The 23542-nt window shown below is 39.3% G+C and overlaps 1 protein-coding gene across 4 annotated transcripts in view; it reads left to right on the top strand.

Annotated features, from left to right (window-relative positions):
- Positions 1-23542, top strand: part of dscamb (Down syndrome cell adhesion molecule b) — a 134084-nt gene that overhangs the window by 61175 nt on the left and 49367 nt on the right. For all 4 annotated transcript variants that reach the window (XM_082501857.1, XM_082501856.1, XM_082501859.1 and 1 more), the window contains exons 4-5: positions 19927-20073; positions 22180-22458. In XM_082501857.1, the coding sequence (XP_082357983.1) occupies positions 19927-20073; positions 22180-22458 (426 nt within the window). The remainder of the gene's footprint in view (positions 1-19926; positions 20074-22179; positions 22459-23542) is intronic.

The raw sequence follows: 23542 nt of genomic DNA, 5'->3' as shown, positions 1-23542 counted from the left end.
CCGTAGGAAAGCTCTGACTCATCACTTGATGACATATTTTGCACAAAGTAAATAATATCCTGTGTGTAATTTGGTGCGCTCCATCAGTGTTGTGGGAATCACTGAACAAAGCAATGAAGAATAATATATGTATGCAAAAGTAAAACATGTCTGAATGACAGATTGATGAAGTCCGCAGTGTTACTTATGCCACATCTGAAAAGGGCTTCAGAGGTTTCTGTTTTTCTTCATTTTGACATGCATCTCTTTGGCAAAAGCCTGAGTCTACCAGATACAAAGCACTTTACTCAAAGCACAAAGAAAGGCCCTATGCTATCTCAGAAGCGCAGCCTTTCAGTGTGTTTGGTGAACAAAATGGACAGAGTGAAGTCTCTGCTGAAGTTCACAGAAAAACTGCATTAAAATTTCAAAGCTGAAAACTTTTGAATAAAGAGACCGAGGGCATGAGGAAGAGATGAGACACAAGAGAGAGTGAAAAAGGTGGATGTGATATTAAAACTGAACCTTGCCTTCTTTATGTAATTGTAAGAGTTGTCACTTAGACAGATGGATGACAAAGCTAACCAAAAAATTATTACCTTTTATATAATGGAAAATGTTCTTTTTCAAACTTTAAAGTCAGCGTTAATACAGATAGATCTTTAACAAAAGCTTTTCCAGTATCTGTGCTAATTTCCTTGAAAAGACAATGGGAAAATTAAGCTTGTTTTTTAGTTACGTAATAACATTTCTCAGGTGATCTCATCAGATTTAAACCCTTAGCTGGCCCTAAATAGCAGGCCTCCACGACTTTCAGTGTAAAGCATACGGTGCAGTCAGAACAGAAAAATATGATCATCAGTTATAACTAAAAAGCTGTGTGTGCCTTTAAGTTTAACAGTTTGGTTTAGTTTACCACCTGGTATTTTATAGTCAGTTAACAGCAGAGACATCAAATAGAGGTTAGAAACAGGCAGCTTCATTAGATGCTCATATCAAAGGCCCTGCACACCTTTGGTCCACCCACACAGGTGTCTTCATCTATTGTGGCTGATTACAACTTGTCTGAGGACTGTGTGGGTGTGCGCAGAGTGCCTGACTGACAAGTATGTGACCCTCCTCTTAGTTTTGTTTTTGCACCTGTTAGGATCGAAGAGGTTATCGTTCCTGAGAGCCTTTTTTTTCTCTCACAGCAGACAGATGGTGTTTTGATAACATCAACAATGGCTTGGTTCTACTCAAGAAGAATCACAGTGAGCCGGTTAAGAGCAACCATTAATTTCACTGCTCTCTTGATTTGAAAAAATAATATGTGTTTATATAGTTAATAAATGTAATTTAATAACACTGTCTGGCCACAGAACAGGCACACCTGCTCGACTGTTCTTAAACACCATATATACTCAGCCAATCACATGGCAGCAACTCAAGTCATTTACGCATGAAGACATGGTCAAGAAGACCCTCTGAAGTTCAAAATGAGCATCAGAATTAGGAAGTCCTGCCCTGTCTTCCTCCCCTCACCCCAAGTGGTCACGGCAGATTAATACCCATCCCTGAGCCTTAATCTGCTGGATTTCTCTTCCTGTTAAGTTTTTCCTTCCCACTGTTCCCAAGTGCTTTCTCATAGGGGGTCATTAGATTATTGGGTTTCTCTCTCTATTTATTAGTGTAGGGTCTACCTTACAATATAAAGCATAACTGTAGTTGTGATTCGGCGCTATATAAATAAAGTTGAGTTGAGCTGAATTGGAAGAAAGGTGAGTTAAGCGACTTTGAATGTTGCATGGGCTAACAGAAAATAGTCTGAAAAAGAGAAAATATCCAGTTAGCAACAGTTCTCTGGGAAAAAATACCTTGTTAATGTCTGAGATCAGACGAAAATGGCCAGACTGCATCAAAGACAGTAACTCAATTAAGCACTGGTTACAACCAAGATACGCAGAAGAGCATGTCTGAACACATAGCACATCAAACCATGAAACAGATGGGCTACAGCAGCAGGACATCCCATCAGTTCCCCCTCCTATCAGCTAAGAACAGGAAACCGAGGCTACAATTCACACAGGTTCACCAGAATTGGATAATAAAAGATTGAAACAAATGTTGCCTGGTCTGATGAGTCTAAACTCCTGCTGCTACACTGAGATGGTAGGGCTACACTTTGGCATAAACTACATGAAAGCATGGATCCATCCTGCATGTCATATTTTATAGCACCAAATAACAACAACAGTTTCCTCAAGGTACATTATATTATAAGTAAAGCCCCTTCAATAACACAGAGAAAACAAAGAAAAACGCCAGCAATTACATGGCCCCCTCATGAGCATGTGCTTTGGTGACAGTGGAAAGGAAAACTCCCTTTTAAGAGGAAGAAACCCTCAGTAGAGCCAGACTCAGGGAGGAACACATGTGCTGTGAATGGCTGAGGGATGAGGGAAGATGAAGACACGCTGTGGAAGAGAGTCAGAGATTAATAAAAACTAATGGTGTATTAACACATATTGAGAAAAAAAAAATCTCAAACTTGTTTCTTGAAGATTCACTTTACTCAAATAGCCTCCACAGTCACCAGATCCCAATAGAGCACCTCTGGGATGTGATGGAACGAGAGATTGTCATCATGGATGTGCAGCTGACATATCTGCAGGAACTGCGCGATGCCATCTTTAGTACGGACCTAAATGTCTGGGAAATGTTTCCAGCACCTTGTTGAATCTGTACCATTGAGAATTATGGGAGTTAGCTTGGTACTAGCAAGGTGTTCCTAATAAAGTGGCAAGTGAGTGTATGTATAAATAGAAGAAATACACTTTATACATTGAAATTAAATTGCTTATTTTTGCAGCTGGAAACACACAGAAGGTGCTCGTCTGTGAAAGGGGTCTGAATTTTGGTCAGACTACAATAACACACCTCGGACTACACGACGTGAAGCTGGATTGAAATCCTGTGTGTCGTGCACCATCATTTTCTTGGCTCTCTAATACACCTGCTGTTCTCTGTTCTTCAGATACTTTAAAAAAATGTCTATACTGGCATCCCTTATCTGCACACACTGACTTTTATTAGTGCTTGCATGTAATATAACAGGCACACGTGTACTCGTTCCTACGCCACTCTTCCCTCTTCCGAACATGACTGCGACCTGCTCGCTCAGGTAAATTGGGGCCTGAGGCAAGAATGTAATCCAGGGCATGTTTCTGACCCTTTTACATGCTTCATTGAGCCATTTCTCATAAAGAACAACAGCGCTGAATTGTGAAATGTATTCTGTGGTTGCTCCTGTTGCTTAATATCAAAGCTCCGGCATTATAATTTTGCTAAGGGCCATATCTGTCAAAGGGTGAGACGTAGTTATGCGGGTTTATTTCCACTTGCCATGTTCTTTAGGCCAGACTTAGCCTAAATTTTTATTTATATTGCTTCATTGTGTTACTGCTCTGTATGGTTTGTCCAGGTATTCATGTAAATGGGTTTTTTTGTGTGAATGAAATCGCGTTTAGCAGCTTTATGTGTTTTTATTAACAAGGTTTACCTATGGAGTGGGTCATCATGCTAAAATGGCACACCGCAAAACAGTGCAACATCAGTTTATATCACAGCTATTATGGACCTTACACTGCATATGTGCTGACCTTTTCAGAAAGCTCTTAAAAGGATAGCCATTGATAATGATATATTTTCCAGTCTTCGCCTAATTTATGACAAATGTTGTCAATACTTTTTGATAGCAAGTCTTTTCTTAGTGAAACAGTGAATATAGAGATTTATATGCTGTTCTTGCGGGCACTTCATGGTACAGAAGACGTAACAGAGGCTAAACCAATGGCACAACTTAATATTTGTGCCGGTAGGATCAGGTGACTTGTCATATTGCCCTAATGTTTCTCCAGGGTACACGCTAAAGTCTGAAAGTCTCTGAGCACACATTTTATTTTAAAAGTTGAGCTGCTCTTGAGGGAAGTCAACTCACAGCTGAAGCTCCAACTGAACTGGGATGTCAGGTATGCTGAAATAGCTATTAATGTCATCATAGTACAATAAGCTGCAGTCTGTGCAGCACCGCAGCCCCGGCAGCTCCGCTCATGTGGCATTAACCGCCTTAGTGAGTGCTCTAAATGAGCAAAGTAGAAATTGCGATCACATTTCGTAATGTCAGTGAAGTGTTTTGATATAGAAAATGAGCAGTTGTGTGTGGATTGCGTCATAGTAAGCTAACATAACCACATACCATACATGCATGTGGGTGCTGCTGCTGCAGCCTCTACAGTCTTCCACAGATTCTTGTTAGAGGACCTGTTGATATGTATCGCAGATCTTGAAACTGACATCAATGGATCTACTACAGCTTTTATTTTTATCACTGGGACTAAACCTCAAATACTGTGAATTAGTTCCAATGCTAGTTCCAGTTTGTCTATTGCCTGCTGTTTGCGTTTCACAGCTCGCTGAACTCAGATGACTGGTCACCAGCAGAGGCTTAGACCTCATTAAAGCACTTTAGCTTTCTCTGTGTAAGTACATTTTGAACAAATTGCTAATGTGTGCTCCTTTAAAAAAAAAAAAAAAAAAGCTCAGTGAGATGGATTAGAGGGTCATGACCTTGGCTTTGCTTCTCTCCCCTGCAAGTAGCCAGGGTTGAACCCTGTGCCATTAGTACATTTCTTCCTCTTCCTACCCAGCAGACCCGATGTAAGAACAGTGAGTCTTTCAGTTGTGTCTTTGTTATGATCAGGTTTGTATGTTTTCACCATCTAATCGCTGGACTGGCGTGACATTAATGTACTGCAGCTAATAAGCATAATGCATATTTTTCTTGTGGTTTTCTTGCAAATATTTTAGCTTGTGCTACTTATCTGTTCATCGAGTTAATGCCATATTGAAACACTCCATCACATCCAGGTGCACTATGTCTATTTATTATATGCATACGCGCTGTATATATGGCATAGTTGCATGCTTTTGCCTGTGCAAAGCAACCCCAGAAATCGATTACTGAGGAGGCCTGACAGCTCTGCTCGCCGGATGCAGCAGAATACATACTGTAGCAAGGGAGCACCATCAGTTGCCCTGACAACACCAGTGCCTGTCAACACCTCTGTCTTAATAGTGACAAATTGTACTTATTACATCAGCGTTAATTCCCCCCGATCTCCCTCAGATGAAGATACTTAGCCCCGCGCTGATCAAATTGTGTCAGCATAATTACTGGGAACAGAACCCTATTAAAAACCAGGGCCTCAGACGCACTGTCCAGACTCATCCACAGGCCTATCACTCAACATGCATCTCTGCGTAGGATGTAAGGGAGGAGGGGGGGCAGAGGGTGGAGAAAGACAGGGAGATGGGGGATTCAGGGGGATGTGGAGGAAGGGTGGGGGATTGTTATTCTGAGGCAGTTGTATGCACAAAGACTGCTGGAGCTGTTCACCTCGAAATATTTTTTGACTGATGGTTGTGCATCCTTAAAAGAAAGCTCTGACTTAAAAGAAAACTGAGAAACATTCAGTTTCTTTAACCATTAAGTATAGCTGCAGCTACATGTAGAGGTGTGTTATCAAGAAAACAAAATAATTCACTATCAGATGTTGATTTTTAATGTTGCCAAAATGATTGTTAGTCGTGATGAATATCAGTTGTCGGTAGATCCCCTCAACTCTGCAAAGTATTTAAGGGTCGTTCACCGTTTTGCTTTATAATTTACAGTCGCTGCTGTTTTCTCCTCCATCAAGCACCTTGTTGGAGTTGGAGGAAGCCAAAAATTGAGCTAAAACAACTTTTACATTTGTGGGTTTAGTGTTAATTTTAAATAATCATGGTCTATGTACATTTCCTAGTATGTGGCATTGGAAATCTGTTTTTAGATAAAACAATATTCTTTATCTTAGGAAGCTCTTGGGAAGAGGCATTTTATTGGGAAGTCAGATGAGGAAACATGGGTTTCCCTGGGGTGAGAAGACGTTCAATGTGGACTACACAGAAAATAACTGATTAAAATTAGAAATGTCATTAAAGTGTTAGCCTAGTTTTAAAATAACTGCAATTACCATAAGCAATTTTCACAGCTCTATAGATATGGATTTCGCATCGCTAGTAGCTCAACAGTGAATTAAGTCTCTCTCTCAGCCAGTCCTGAATGGCGCTGGAATGGAATTCACAAATTAGTGTCGTCTGATGGAAATGTGCTAATTGCTGTTGTTAAGCTGCTGCAATAATTAGGTTATGATGGCAGACTGCTACACATGTTGCATGCGCGTACACACACGCACCCAAGCAGCCCCCAAGCCAACATCCCCTCTCCAGCATGGTGGAAATAGAAGGCTAGATTTAATTACTCATTTTACAATCCATCTGTGAGTATAATTTTACAGACATGGAGCCCAACACAAAGAGCAACAGTTGACAACAGTTCCTCTTGCTGTGGTTTAAAGAAATCTTCTTTTTAACTACAATGCTCTGTGGTGTTGTAAGAGTACACTAGAGGTAAATGATGAGATTAGGCCGCAGGCCATTTGGCTGTGGCATCTACTAAGATGAAGCAGACAAAGCACAGAGGTAGAAAGATAAACATGGTGTAATATGAGCTAGGATCTTTTCCACAAATGAACATGAGCTTCATAGGAAAGGTTGTTTTTCAGATGAGGTCACTCTGTCCAACGTTGTGTCACCACAACTTTTCACCGTTTATTGCTGCCTGGCTTAGAGCAATGCTCAACGTGATACAGCAAGATTAATACAACGCACTATATGCAATGGGCCAATTTTCTCTAAAATGAAATGATCCATTATCCTAAACTATCATGCAGAAAAACTTTGAGTGAGGGATAGTGATCTCACAGGTTAACAGAGCACCGCCCTGGGAAAACAGACTAACGTCTGACATGTGGAACTCAAATGTTTGTCCAGAAAAATTTATTATAACAGATTTGATGTTTATAAGTTTGTAATTAAGTCTTTCTGAAACCAACACTTGGTCGTGCAGCAGGGTATAAGGAGGCGTTGATTACTGTGTAATTTTTTTTTACTTTAATTTGATTACTGTCTGTCTTATTAGCTTATTCCTTCTTTTTTGCTTTCTCATGAAACTGTTTGAGTTAGATACAGATATAGAGGTCAATTTTCAGAGTTCTTAGCCATAACTGGGGACCAGCTGGGGAATGTTTGATCATGTATGTTTGATTATAAGTCAGTCCATTTCATGTCTGCACAGCATGCACGCAGCAGTGCAGGTAAATAGTCATGTGGACATGTACTATTAGCTACATGCTAACATGTTATTAGCATGGAAGATCTTTACTCTGAAGTAAAGAGCTCCCATGTAGAACGAGGGGAGACCAGCAGGAAAAAATTTAAACAAAACACCTAATCAGACACTTTAAATCACCCTCACCCTGCTAAACGTGGAAAATTTAAAGAAGCTAGCAAAGTGGCTAAAGCTAATCACAGCAAGCCAAAAGCTAGCTGCCTCAGTTATAATGGTATAAAGATGATATTTCTTTTGTTATACAAATGTGTTACACGTGCTTTTGTTTGGTAAGGTGAAGTTGGGTGTATAAGTAATTTATTTTCAGTTAATTATTTGTACCTCTTTCTAATAATATAACACTTTATTTTCACTTATTTAAGTTAAAGAACATCCTGTAACTTACCTGTAACTACAGTTTGGGAAGAAATTTTAAAGTTTAATTAAATTTAATGTAAAGATAAAACTTTGTTTTGAAGAGAAGTTCATTTTTGATTGTATATGCTGTCAGAGAAAAACTCGAATCGTCATTTCTCATTAGCACGTCACACTTACGAAATATCAGGAATCCAAATCAGCCAAGAAAATTGCAATTGATGCATCTCTAGCTAGAAATATTTATTTGATACCTGGTTTAAAGATCAGTAATATTAAATGAAAATTCCATCACATATTACAGTACAGCATAATGAAGCAGGCGAACTGAAAAACACGACTCATTTTGTACTTGTGGTTATTGTCTCTGGAAAACACTGGTAAATATGTCTATTCTCCTTCATTGCTGAAATATCTCCTTAAACCTGCTGCTGTCCAGACTTTCTTCAATACACTTGCTTATCAACCTGCTGTTTAATAGCTCTGGGCTTCAACAGCGATTACTGGATCGCTAACATCATCAAAGACATCAGCACCCACCAGACTCTTTAACCTTGGAGACCTGACTCTCTTTTTCAGCAGTTTCTGTGATATGTGTCTGCCTAAGTGTATGCTGGTAGCCTAGCTCAGCAAGGTGCTATACATTAATGTAGAATTAATTCTACACCATGCATTCTTGTACAAAGGTGCCCACCTGTCACAAACCAGTTCTTGCGCCATCACTGTAATATGATACTATACTGTATGTGGCTTTGGACTTTAGATAAGTACATTTCCTGTAGTAATACTGAAACAGTAACAGTTTTCTTTGTGACTGAATGTGTTTAAATAATCACACAGTCCTTCAGCCAGTCGACACAAATTAGTGCCCTATTTGGTTTATGTTGGGTTTTATTTTGTTTTTGTACTGATTTTACATTCATTTTCCCATTTTGTTAAGTTTAAGAGAATACTTTTTGGGGGGTTTAAATGCAAATTTTTCATAATGGAAAGCACATGTTAAAAGGCAAACTTTTCACATCTGCAACAAGTTTCTTAAATGTGTCCTGCTCCAGCAACATTTCCAGCAGAGCACTTTTGCCTACAGTTTGCATTTCAGATATTGAGGTACTCAAGTTAAACTCTTTGTCTAATCTGTACTTTGTAAAATGACACTAAAAGGGTACCCACGGTGTGAAGCTTGGTCCTGAATAAGTATCTGCATCTTAGGGGTTAAGAATAAGAATGTGACTTTTTACAAACCAAAAAATTGAGTAGGATAGTAGGAACGTCTGTGGTCACTGATGATTACTAGTTGTGGTAGTTAGTGCCCAGTAAAGCACACTAGTCTCGTGACTGTTGTAGTCTTTAAAGAGCAGTGTTGGGCAAGTTACTTTGAAAAAGTAATTAGTTATAGTTACTAGTAACTTATTTGAAAAAGTAACTGAGTTAGTAACTGAGTTACAATATTCTGAAAGTAATTAATTACTTGAAAAGTAACTATTGCGTTACATTAAAAAAATGTTTAACCCTCTGGGGTCCAGGGTATAATTGGCCATTTTTAACTACTTTTGATTTCCCCTCCACATTTCACCTTTAAAAACACCTAAATACCTTGTTTGGTATCATCCTTTTCAGCACAACCTCACGTGTCTGAATTTACAGTTATGTTTTCATTTTGACATACTGTATTAACACAATTGATCTAAAATCAGACAAAAACATAAAATAAGAGTAGAATTTTTTACTGTAACAACCACAAACATGTTTAATGAATCATATTGCATAACTTTAAATGCAAATATAAATTGTCATATGCACAAGTTTTGCAAACAACAAAATTATTTGCATTCATTTACCTTTTACCTTGATTTTTTTAAATAACCATTCAAACTATTTACAGAACAATCAGCTGTTCTGCATTCAATAAGATGCCACACAAATTATTTGTGCCACTCCAAAAAAAAAAACTCCACTAAAAAGGAGAACATCACAGCCTGATACCTGCAGGTCTGACAGCAGCAGGTGTGTCACTCCTTTTTCTACCTGGAGACAGCAGTCGCCTCATTGTTCTGTCACACAACACAAAACTATCCACAACACTACACACTAACTACACAAGACAACACATTAACTACACACTCCAAACACGCTAAACATCACAAATCTCTCACATCTCAAAACTCGCTCTCTCTCTTTTTCTACAGTTTCTCTCTCTCTCGCAGTCACTCATTTTTCCTTTTTTTGCTCATAAGCAGAGAGTGCTTGCTAGCGCTGTCCTTAGGCAGTAAACGTGACAAAACTAGGAAAACGCCACGTATATATTGTTTATCATGACTCTGGTTTTACGTGGCCTATCAACACAATTTAAAAACTGGTATATATCACCTTGTTGCTTTGTCTTTAAGTGGTCTTACCACAACTGCTTTATTCTTCCTCAGTCAAACAGCAGCACTCATTTTTTGCCCCCTTAGCTCCAGGTGTGCCAAAAAGTGATCGTCTGCCAGAAAGTGATTACCGTCCAGCTGCTTAAAGCTGTAGTGCCCAGATTACTTACAGCTACTTCCGTGCAACTGATATAAGATGCGGTAAGCTGAACACAGTTTCAACCGTCTGTTTGTTGAAAAATAGTAACGGACCGTTAGTAACTGTAACGGCGTTGCAGTAATTAGTTAGATTAATCGTTACTGAAAAAAAGTAACGCCGTTATTCCCATCACTGTTAAAAAGTAAACTGGAAATACATCACAGTGATGGATTTCATTACTTTTTAGTTCATGATCCACTTACCATTAAGTTACTCTCTCAGACCCCCACCCCCAAACATTGAAAACAGAAAGAAAACCTTGAAATTGGAGAATTGTTACCCCATAATGATTGGTGTGAAAAAAAGATGCTGAGTCACAAAGGCTGAGTCATACAGATTACAGCATCTGTGATACACAATAGCCTTATGAAATATCTCCAGCATAAAAGAAAAACCCGGTTGTGATTCCGTGGTAGAAATCTCAAGAACTCTTCAGTCTAAAGGTAAAGTTTGTTGGTGCGTTAAGAGATGCAAGTTAAAATAAATAAAAGCTGTATAAAATGCAACACAGTAAACTTCCCCATCTTTTCTTTGAAAGTGTTACTACCATCAAATTCAAACTGAGCATCTATTCCAGAAAAAGACCTGATTAGTCTGTTTTTATTTTTATTTTTATAATTAAACATAGACTTTAAATGATTTGCAAGTCACAGCCTTCTGTTTTCATTCATTTTTTATAAAGTGTCCTAACTCTTCTGGAAACAGGCTACAGCTTCTGCTCACTAGATATTCTGTCTACTAGCTGATACTGTACCTCACACTACAAAAGCAGTCTGACCAGTACCGAGACCTGAGCACCACGCTGAAACGGGGTGCACAAGAGTACATGATTTATTAAAGTGACATCCTTCACTCGTTCGGTTGTTTATTAAATATGAATTGTTCGTCTTGTGACAGTTGGACATTTTTTGCATGAATTATGATGCGTAAATTATTCATGATAAATGAAAAGCCATCTTTAATTCACAACAATGTTGGTATGACACTAAAAGTCACTGCATCTCACTCTGTAAATGTCTTCAATTTGGAAATATTTTTTTTCAAAAACTAAAGAAAAATGATAACATATAGTATTTTAGTGTTATTGCACCCACATTAGCTTTTAATGATGTTAATGGTGTTTTGTTGTAGCTGCAACACTAGATGCAGAAAATATACATTGTGACACTTTGACACATTTCTTGTTAATGTTTCGGTGTATGAGTTATTCTTTTGGCACACATGATTGATATAATTATTAGTATTTATTCTATGAATGGTCTGATAAAAAATACATGATTTTATTCTCAAATATTATTCCAAACCTGCAAAACAAATGTTCACCTCTTAATGGATGTTTATCAATTTAAATATGTAAAAGCTTTTGTAGGTCAGTGTCTTGGTAAAGGTAGGTGTTTTCTTGATGTGGGCGTTTGAGACTGCAGGTTTCATTGCAGTGTTCTGACACAGCCAGCCACTGTTTTAGCATTCAGCACACAGAGGGAGAGCCAGGAGAGGAGGAGAAAGAGAGAGACCAAGCGCTAGAGAGTGAAGAAGCAGGAGAGGAAGTAGAATGAGCCAAACAGGAACACAGAGGTTTTTGAGGCTGAATAAGAGACAGAGAGTCTCTTAGTATTCCAGCTCTGATGCCAAAACTTTTGACTGAATCAAGGATGCTTTCTTCACTAGGGCTTCAATGGCAGCTCTGTCATTTACTTGTATTCCTTGAATCTTTTCACACTGCAGGTGCATCGAGAGAAAGACATTTTTATAGGTGACTTTTACAGGTGCTGAAGATTTGTCCTGATTTTAGTGTTAGCTTCAGTATTTGCATTTGCTTTTCATCCACTGAAAGTCTCCATTCTTGCTTTTACCCCCCCTCCAAACAATTGTTTTGAGCTTTTTGAGCAATTTTCTTCTGCCATGGAAAAAAACACCCCACACTGATTGGCCAGGTGATAGCACTATAAAAACAGCTTTATATTTTAACTGCTACCTCATAAGAAATATGATGTAGAATTGATTTTTGTCTTCAGTTTTCCAGCCTTGAGACAAATCCACTGCACATCGTGTATTTTATAACTGTTTTCTCACCTCTTAGACTTTTATTCAAAAACCCATTTTCTTTGTTTTCCCCCACCATTACACGCTGCCTACTTAACCGCAAGTTTTAAGGTTGGACTTTTGTTTTGCTGTGACTCATAAGACATTCAAACTAGCCATACGTACATGTTTGCATGAGATTAAGTGCCTTAAATCATTGCATATTTAGATGTAAAATATACACGGAAGTTACAGATACAACTGGATGGAGTCTTTTCCACAACATATGTGATGGAATGTTGTGGTATTCCTGTGTCCACACAGGAACTGATTTAAAGTGATGAGTGCCATAGAAAGTCAATGACATTTGGTGACTTTGAGCAACTGCAGGCATGAAAAACATGAACAAAAAGTCTGGCAATGCAAAGTAGTCCCAAAAGTCAAACTCTTCTTAACTTTTGTGCAATTAAAGAAAGTACCAATAATACAAAATAATACTGTTTATTGAGATATGCCATTCGGACGCTCGAATGTCCACTAGTGGCCAGCTGTCAGCAAACCATTTCCTCTGTGTGGCCTTCGGTTTGTATGACATAATGTTAGAAATATAGCCTAGACGATACCAAAAACTTGGTGAGATGAATATGAGGTAAATGCGAGTGACCACAACTGGAGACTAGTAGGTCTGCGGGCGGCCAACCATCAGCTTCAACGCGACCCATGACAAGCAAGACTCTACAGGTGTGGAGGTGGCTTTATTCATGTATCTATCCCCATGGTTACCATGACTTACAAAGATTGACTGTTATCTGAACAGTTCAGAAATGGCACACAGACTTGGTAGTAGTTATGTTGTTTTAGTTGCTCTCAAAACTAGTGTTGAAAATTTTGGTATGGCTCTGAATTAGTTAACACAACAAAACACACCATTCATTTTTTCAGTATTTTTAAACTGGATTTTTTGGAGACCTGGAATGTAAATGTGCAGGGATCAGTTGGAACTCAACATATTTTCCATATTGACCATAATAGACTGGTAATTTAGTCAGCAGCAGGATTTGAAGGTCAGCTTTGTCACCCAACCCACACAAAGCAGCAACCGGACAAATGCATCACAGTTTGTTTTAACTGAATGTACGGTTAAGGTAGTTTGGGGTTGTTGTTTTTTTTATACTTCAATTTTTGGTTGAGCTCAGTGAATTACGCCTCACTACACACTATACCTCCAGAGGACTAATTCACTTAATTCCTTTCACTTCCACCAGATTATGCAGCCTGTAGTAACCCACATAGCTCATGCTGTAATGTACTTACTGCTACTCCTCACAGTAGAGGAGCCTATTTGGTGTCATATGCACAATATATGAATCATGATTACTGTTTGTCCCTTTCCAGGTAACATACATTTATTCTTATTCTCATATTCAGTTTCATTTGAGGGTTTCAGTTTAGTTTAGTGAATCTGTAACAGTTTCAAAGCACGGCTGTTATACAGTTCATTAGTAGCCAGATAGTCCGAGAAGCAGATTAACAACAAATATTTTCCTGGTTTCCTGCAGGATGGTCACAGCACTGATTTCAGTTTCTCTTTGCGTAGCCGTGCTACCCCGAGGAGTGGTGGAAAGTTCAGTCCTGCGGTCTGACCTCAATCAGCTTAGATTAAAGCTCTGATCCAACGTCTGGTCCCCCTGCGACTTGTTTTCCGATGCAGCATAACCCCGACTCTGAAATTAGTCTCAGAATGCAACTCTCGCTTCTCACCACCGCTGGGTGGTCAATGCATTATATTCCCCGTAATGTTTTTCTGTTGCAGTGGCACAAGATTGTACCACAGTAACTGCTCTAAGAAACAAAGTAAACCGTGTTAGAGGAGAGAGGAGCGTTTGACTGCATCTTTTCGAACACGTGTGGCGCACTGTAAGGCTTTGATGAGACAGATGTTTTAATTTTAATTTAATGTCTGAAAAGTGACACAGGAGAGTTGAAGTGGGCCATGAAGGTACCACACAAAGCCAGAACATTCATAAGCTCATTTATCATCTCTGCGTCTCTGCTGACCCGACTAGAACTGGGTCCCTCCTCGCTGTGTCTGACTCACAGTTTACTCAGAGCCGGTCCCACCTTCCTCTTTAAACAATAACAACACTGACTCACCGGCGCAACCTTTATGGAAGCGAACACCCTTTACTAAACAGTTTTAACCTTTCGCACTCAAGCAGCGTCATATACATAATGTAGTATCAACGTCAGTGCGACATTAGCAGGGTTTTATTGGCAACATGTCGGTTATCTCAGCCACTTCCGTTCACACTGGTCCGCTGATGTTGATTGGTGCATAAAAACGCTGGTGGCTTGTCACCGAAATGCAGATTGTCAGCTAAGATCTGACCGACTTGGCTCTCATTTAAATCGCAGCAACTTCAGAGCGTCTGTTGGCAGCGAGGATGCTGTGACACTAGTTCATCTGTACGTCGAGGCTTATTTAGCCTGCTGAGAGTGAGAGCCCGCTGTTCCTATTAGATTCTGTCTCTGGCAAAGTGGGGATGATTAGATAAAGTGTGTCTGGTGGAGTGGAGCTCTTTTTACTTTACAGTAGCAGTGCCTGCAAATGAATGGAGAGAAAGACTCCACTCTCTGACAATAACACCCAAATCTCCACCGAATGTTTTTTAATGCATCTTGCAGCCGAGGCCTCGGTCGCTCTCGCTCAATTAACCCATAGCAGTTTATGTGCTATACACTACGTCTTCACCAGTTTCCAATTTTTACATTTAACTTTTAAACGGCCGTAATTTCTTGCTGACGTTGAACAGAAATTACTCCTAAAAGCCAACGCTGCAAGCGAATTAAAGAGGAGCGGGTTGTGGAGAAGAAATACAATACAGTGCAGTACAATTCAATACAATAGCTCTCATTCTGAATCCCCTCCCTACTGTAGTGTCCCCTTCATTCTGTCATAACACAATAACTGAGCTCTGACGTCTTAAAAGGCATTGCAGGAGCATAGAGGTGCTTGAAGAGAAAATTGCAGCAGCTCACAGCGGCTGGAGTGAAATACCATTTTGCCTCACTCAAGATGGATTCCACAGTGAGATTTCAGACGACCAGTACAGAATCAAAATGGAGAAGCCAGAAGGGAGGAGAGGGAAAAAGGGAAGGAGGCAGTGTGTGTGTGTGTAGTGGACAGCTTTGGAGGAGATGTTTGAATTGAGTTTTTGCTGCTGCATTGTTGTAATATGGTTTCTAGGATTTTACAAGTACACTCTTACATATATTTTTATTAAAACCAGCCAGCGAAAAGTGATCGGTATGTGAAGTAAAGGTACACACATCAGATAAATGAGAACTGCCGCTACAGCTGCGTACAAAACCAGTGAAAATGGAGCTGAAAAGAGAAGGCGTTGATGAAAAACAGCGTTGTTTTTCTCGCATCTGGCCTCCTCGACCTCTGAGAAGATTTCCTTTTACCAATTGTCTTGCTCGCTGGCGTGCATGCATGGCTGCCGGCATACACACACACAGTCACACCCTCTCTCGCTCTCTTTATAGATTCCACTTGCTGGTTGCCCATCTAACAGCCCTGTATGTAAAACCCGCGAAACCCCTTCAGGACATCAAATCCGTGGAATCTGTTGTCGGTTCTATCTAGGTCAATGCTTACAATAGCTGAGCAGTTTTGTTTTGCTTCTCTCGCCTCTCTCTGTATTCCTCCTGTTTGCTTTTACCCCACAAGGTTGATTTTCCTCTGCCTGTGCAAACATCTAAAATGCATATAAGATGTAAGCATATTAAGCACGCTTTGCTTCCTTCATACATATTAGTCTCCGGTGGAATATTAAAACATGTAGCGGTTTGATGTTAGCATTAGTGTATAATCTAAGATTAGGTTAAATTCGCTCACCACCTCCCCACTCACTGTTTTTGTAGCTAATTGGTTCTGTCTGGTAACACTGTAGCTCATCGTGGCGCTGCGGCCAACCACTGCACCAAATGTAGGAGAGAGATCGGGATTACATTGTGACATACATTTTTTTCTATAATTTTCTCTGATTTTCTGGGGGATGTTGTTAGACGAGGGACGTCACATCTAATTTACAAACCTACATAGGAAAAAGAAACCTTTGCACCTACTTGGATTTTGAAATCTGTTTGGACATTTTGACCTAAACACAATAATAAATATTAAAATTCTTCACTCAAGAACTATTTTTTTAAAAAAGAAAAAAACATTACAGTCCTTAGTTTTTTGGTTTGTTTGTTCTTTTTATTGATTTTTTTTTAAAGGACGTTAATAGATATAGTTAATAGGATGTTAAGTCTCTGTTTAACAATAGACCCACAGCTCCTACCTTTCAGTTTATATGAGTTAACCACTGCTGGTCTCCTTTAGATATCATATGTAATGCAAATTAAATATGCAGAGAAATGTTTCGCTAATAAAAACAGTCAAATGCATTCAGGAAATAATGCAAAACATATATTAAAAATGAAAAAAACTACAGTATGCCTTAAGAAAATAGGAGGGTGTACAGATCTTACTGTAAGTTGTTATATTTTTCTGTCTTCTAATTTGTTTTTACTTTTATCTCATTCATTTGTTAAGTTGTTTAAATGTTTAGTTTTCCTAGGTTTTTATTAGTTTCAGTGTTAGTTTGTCTTTTCAATCATCATTGTATGGGCATACCATTTTTAAAGGTCTTGTTTTTATTTTAGTTAACAACATATTTTTTAATGTCTAATTTTAGTTTTTAGTTTAGTTTCAGTTGACACTACTCAGCTTGAATCAGAGTAATCCAGACTTAAACCACTTGGTGTAATTGGAGGTTTCTCTTCCTTTTGATAATGATGGAAGAATGTACTATGGCCTGTACATTCATATCCAAGCCACTGACTTTCTTTTTTTTTTTATACAGTTTATCTGTCAATCTATGTTTTTCTTGTGAGGGATGTTGCTTACGTTGTGCTTATTTTCAACCAAACTAAACATACAGGGGAAACAAGAAACTTCCTTGAGGAAAAAATCCCTCATGAAACATGTCACTCTTAAAAATAGCTGCACATTAACATATTATAACCTTGTTATTGTCGAAATCTTGCTTCACAAGCAGATAGCCAAATATTTGCACAGTAAGGTGATGACACAGAGTACACACTCCAGGCCATAAACGCTTCGGCACATTCAGTGACAAATAAATTCCAGTGCACAACCATGTTTTTGAGTATGCACTGTTGGTTATCTTGTCCACAATGTCCTCTTAGCATGATTTTTTTTTTCAATTCGTTTACCACCACTCTACATGTGTCAACTTTTAGCTTTTTTCTGTTGTTTTATTGGTTTAGCAGGGGTTTACATCTAGTGCAGAATCCTCTGAGTTTCTTGTCATGAAGTTGTTATTTGATCTTTAACTAGGAAACATGTGCTTACATCTGCGTCCTGGAGAGAATGCTTTACCTGCTGTGCGGTGGTGGAGGGACTTCTCTTTACCATGCAAATGATTTAGCTGTCAGAAGACTTCTGCTGAGCCCATTATCTGTTTTTATCTGTGCAAAGTTCCTTTTGTGTTTTTGAATGAAATGTTGATGTTAGCTAACCAAGTGCCTTTGGTATTTAATCCCACTGTTTTAATTAATTTTTAAAAATCTTTTTACTAGTCATACACACAGCGTCATTACAGTCAGCAGTAACTGACAGCTCTCAATGAAACAGTTGGCTTTGAGGTTGGTGTGAGCTTTTTTGTGGTACAACTAACAGGCAAACAAACAGCAGCTGACCAGAAACCTTTGCTCTTTGAATATCTTCTATCATCTGCAGTATATAATTTGATTAAAAGTTTTAAAGAATCTGGAGAAAACCCAAAAGTCAAGTCTTCAATGCCGCATTGCATTAAAACAGTCATGAGTCTTCCAGAAAGTTCACGGTGCCATTCAGAACTGCAGGTTAGAAGTCTGTCTGAAAATGAGCTGTAAGTGAACAGAAACGCTGGCCTCCTCTTTGGGCCACAGTTCATTTAAAATGGACTGAGCCAATGGGGAGCACTGTTACTGGTCAGAAAAATCTAAATTATGGGATTTTGATTTTTGGGAAACATAGATGTCATGTCACCCAGACAGAGGAGTGGGACGATTCTGCTTGTTATCAGCATTCAGTCCAGAAGCCTGCATCTCTAATGGTGTTAGTGTGACTTAGTTCTTTTTAAATTGGCAGCTTGAACATCTGGAAAAGGCAGCATCAATTTTGAAATATACATACAGGTTTTAGAGCAACAAATGCTCCTATCCAGATGACGTCTTCTTCAGAGAAGGCCTTGCATATTTCAGTAAGACAATGCTAAATCACAGCTGAACTGCACTGTCTGCAGTCCAGGCGGTCACCATTTGAAACTGTCTGGAGCATCATGAAATTAAAAATACAACAAAGAAGACCCAGGACTGTTCAGCAGCTAGAATCCTCTATCAAACAACATTCCCATCTCCCATTGGTCCAGCAGGTGGACTCCTCATTTGCCAGAAGTTTATGAACTGTTGATGCCGCACAGTCGTAAACACGGCTCTGTCCCAACTTTCTACACATGTGGCTGCCATCAAATTTAAAATGAGCACATCATTTTCCCTAAAATTGTGCACTGACTCCATTTAAAGATTTGATATATTTTATATGCTCTACTGTGAATAAAATGTGGGTTTGTAAGATTTTCAAAGAATTGCATTTTGTTTAGTTTTTTTATTTTATTTCTTCTTATATACACAGCGTTCCTACTTTTTAAGAATTGAGATTTTACTTTTAAATGGTGCTACAATTTGTGCACCATGGGGAATTTCATAAATTCATTTTTTGTGCAGTAATATCAAGTATATGTTCAAATTAAAGCTTGATCTGGCTAACAAACAAAAATGCCAAATACTTTTTTTTGGACTCTTAGCTTATAGTTCTATTTGGGTTCACTTTATATCTTATATTTATGTGGAGGAAAAAAAAGTAGACTAGAGTGCCAAAAAGGATTTAAAAAAATCGAACGGGTACCGCTGCAGCTTTGCAACCCCGTGATGGCACAGTACGATATTTTTCTTCTCGACCCGGTCGTCGTCACCTATTGCTGTTGTAGGACTCTCCCTAGCCCGAAAGGCTTCCTGTGCTATCTCTGTCGTAGCATGCCCACCACTGCACAGAGAAGACAATATCCTGTAAATTGCTTTTTCAATCAGTTTTGACGTCAATCTGCTCCCATGGGACTGTGGGCATCCACGTGATGGCTGTGAGGAAGGTTTCTTTCCTTATGGATGGTGACAACCCCACTCAACCTCGTTTGATCTGCAGAATTAACATAATATTACCGTACTTACAGAACTGCCTGTGACAGCATAAGAGGGATTGGTTTTCTGTAACAGACTATGGCGCCAGTGAGGCTACTGCAACAGCACAAAGACAAGACAATAAAAGCTGTTAAAGGTTAAGGACTCGTATAATAAACACAATATGTGGACTGAGTTTTTAATTTGTATATTTTGTACATGATTAATTCAATATTTATAGCAGTTACAGCATCATTTAAGATGATATTTCTTGTGGTGTGTATTTATATGTGACATCTGTGACATTAGAAATTCATTAGCACCCTATGGAGGAAGAGAGAAAATCTCTCAGTGGTGCTGGAGTGAATGCATTTTCTTTATATTGTAAAAGCTGTTGTGATGCTATAAGACAACCACACAACTGCTTTCTTTCTTATCTTCTCCAGGACAAAGATATCTCATCACATCCACGGGAGCCTTGTATATTTTGGACGTCCTGCCTGAGGATGGCCTGAATAACTATCGCTGCACCACGCGTCACCGCTACACCGGTGAAACTCGCCAGAGCAACAGTGCACGTCTCATTGTGTCGGGTCAGTACTGCATTTAAAGATAACACTTAGTCAGAAGTTACAAATATATATGCGCTTTTCATATTTGATACTGGGATCATCCCTACAGGGAGTGCAGAATTATTAGGCAAGTTGTATTTTTGAGGAATAATGTTATTATTGAACAACAACCATGTTCTCAATGAACCCAAAAACTCATTAATATCAAAGCTGAATGTTCTTGGAAGTAGTTTTTAGTTTGTTTTTAGTTTTAGCTATTTTAGGGGGGTATGTGTGTGCAGGTGACTATTACTGTGCATAATTATTAGGCAACTTAACAAAAACAAATATATACCCATTTCAATTATTTATTTTTACCAGTGAAACCAATATAACATCTCCACATTCACAAATATACATTTCTGACATTCAAAAACAGAACAAAAACAAATCAGCGACCAATATAGCCACCTTTCTTTGCAAGGACACTCAAAAGCCTGCCATCCATGGATTCTGTCAGTGTTTTGATCTGTTCACCATCAGCATTGCGTGCAGCAGCAACCACAGCCTCCCAGACACTGTTCAGAGAGGTGTACTGTTTTCCCTCCTTGTAAATCTCACATTTGATGATGGACCACAGGTTCTCAATGGGGTTCAGATCAGGTGAACAAGGAGGCCATGTCATTAGTTTTTCTTCTTTTATACCCTTTCTTGCCAGCCACACTGTGGAGTACTTGGACGCGTGTCATGGAGCATTGTCCTGCATGAAAATCATGTTTTTCTTGAAGGATGCAGACTTCTTCCTGTACCACTGCTTGAAGAAGGTGTCTTCCAGAAACTGGCAGTAGGACTGGGAGTTGAGCTTGACTCCATCCTCAACCCGAAAAGGCCCCACAAGCTCATCTTTGATGATTCCAGCCCAAACCAGTACTCCACCTCCACCTTGCTGGCGTCTGAGTCGGACTGGAGCTCTCTGCCCTTTACCAATCCAGCCACGGGCCCATCCATCTGGCCCATCAAGACTCACTCTCATTTCATCAGTCCATAAAACCTTAGAAAAACCAGTCTTGAGATATTTCTTGGCCCAGTCTTGACGTTTCAGCTTGTGTGTCTTGTTCAGTGGTGGTCGTCTTTCAGCCTTTCTTACCTTGGCCATGTCTCTGAGTATTGCACATCTTGTGCTTTTGGGCACTCCAGTGATGTTGCAGCTCTGAAATATGGCCAAACTGGTGGCAAGTGGCATCTTGGCAGCTGCACGCTTGACTTTTCTCAGTTCATGGGCAGTTATTTTGCACCTTGGTTTTTCCACACGTTTCTTGCGACCCTGTTGACTATTTTGAATGAAACGCTTGATTGTTCGATGATCACGCTTCAGAAGCTTTGCAATTTTGAGACTGCTGCATCCCTCTGCAAGATATCTCACTATTTTTGACTTTTCTGAGCCTGTCAAGTCCTTCTTTTGACCCATTTTGCCAAAGGAAAGGACGTTGCCTAATAATTATGCACACCTGATATAGGGTGTTGATGTCATTAGACCACACCCCTTCTCATTACAGAGATGCACATCACCTAATATGCTTAATTGGTAGTAGGCTTTCGAGCCTATACAGCTTGGAGTAAGACAACATGCATGAAGAGGATGATGTGGACAAAATACTCATTTGCCTAATAATTCTGCACTCCCTGTACATTGAAAATTTAGAGTTGGGTTGGGCATTTTAAAATGTCATAAGATAAAGAAGCTGCATCTCCACATATGGTGTGTTGCAGACAAAACTGAGTTATGCAGTGACCTATTCTGTCTTTTTCATCGTCATTGTGTCAGATGTTAGATAAAAGTAAACAAACCAGGAGGTATCAGCAAAGAGCTTCTTATAAAATTGCAGTAGATTCTGATAAAAATAAGTCATTTAGCATGAAATGCACATTTATATTCTTCATTTATTTAGTATGTCTGAATTCGGTTGTAGGAGACAGTAAAACTGCGGTAAATTACAGAAGCAAGTCTCTTTCTCTCTTTTCCACCACGTAACAAAATATACAGTATGTAGAACTGAATGTTGACCCGAAGAATCAATATTGGATTAGACTGTCGAGCGGCTGGCAACGCTCACCACTAATTAACACTAAATTCTCTGCTCCTTCCAGACCCCACCAATGCTGAGCCAGTCATCTTGGATGGCTTTGACCACCGAGAGGTGATGATTAATCATCGGGTGGAGCTGCCCTGCAAGGCTTCAGGCTACCCAATGCCCAAATACCGCTGGCTGAAGGACAACAGCCCCTTGGAGCTCGACAGTCGCATACACCAGACAACCTCGGGGTTGCTGATAGAGAGCACACAGCCCAGTGACTCGGGAACATATGTCTGTGAGGTGTGGAACAGCTATGGCACCGCGGAGGTCATGGGTCGCCTGTATGTCAAACGTAAGTGCTTTATAAAATTCAGGGGTTCTTCTATGTTGTGGGTAGCTGAAACTGCTGTATTAGAGTAATGAAGTGAAATGAGTGGAAAAAAAAACAGCCTTGGCACGTGTTAGAGAGTGGATGGTTAGTTTGGTTCATGTGAGTAAAATGAACATATAAACTAAACAAGAAGTACTCAGAGAGCACATACCTCCACCGAGGCGGCTCACTCTCTGGGCACTTGTAAGAATATACCATTATATTTTGTATATATTAATTTTCTTTTCTTTGCTCTTTTTAAATGTACTTTGTAGACTAGAATCCACATATGTGATTCCCTGTATGCTTATATGTTGTCAATACAAGCAATGTCAGTAAGAAACATAGATTTAAATAGCGCTACATAGCCTTCAGAGGAATCTGCTGACCTTGAAGGAGGTCAGAGGTCAAATGCGACATGATTTTAAATCGTTCTTTCTTTATAGAACTTTCTATATGCTGACAACACACACCACATTTGTAATATTTGTAGTTTCTAAGGTATGAGGCTTTTTGTCAGTTTTCAATAATAAATCATTTAGTTGACCTTGAAGACATCGGTGGATGTAAGCTGAATTTTAAAGGATTGTTAACATGACCCCACTCTACACTCTACACATCAGAATTCATTTGAAACTTTTACACATTGGTGTTTACAGACAGAACGAATGACACACACACAGGCAAACGCTACCAAAAACATAACTTCCTTGTTGGAGGTAATTAAGGATTATGAAGCTACAACAGTAAATACTAGGGGTGCAACGATATTCGTATCGATATTGAACCGTTCGATACAGTGCTTTCGGTTCGGTACGCATATGTATCGAACAATACAACATTTGTAATTTATTTTATCAATTTTCCTTCTGACGATGCTGTCTGTGTTGAGCGCTCAGTGAATCTGCGTTCGACTACTCCGCCTAGGCTGCACTGTCCAGCGCAGATCCACTGAGCGCTCAACACAGACAGCATAGTCAGAAGGAAGAGCGCAGGGCAAGCTAGCGAGACAGAAGTTAAGCTCTACTTGCAACAGGCAAATTGAACCTCATTCAGATCTGGCGTT

This window comes from Aulonocara stuartgranti, assembly GCF_965226115.1.
Source record: "Aulonocara stuartgranti genome assembly, chromosome: 14".
NCBI classification, from domain to species: Eukaryota; Metazoa; Chordata; class Actinopteri; order Cichliformes; family Cichlidae; genus Aulonocara; species Aulonocara stuartgranti.
Note: the sequence above shows the minus strand (reverse complement) of the source record. Positions and strands in the feature narration are given on the sequence as shown.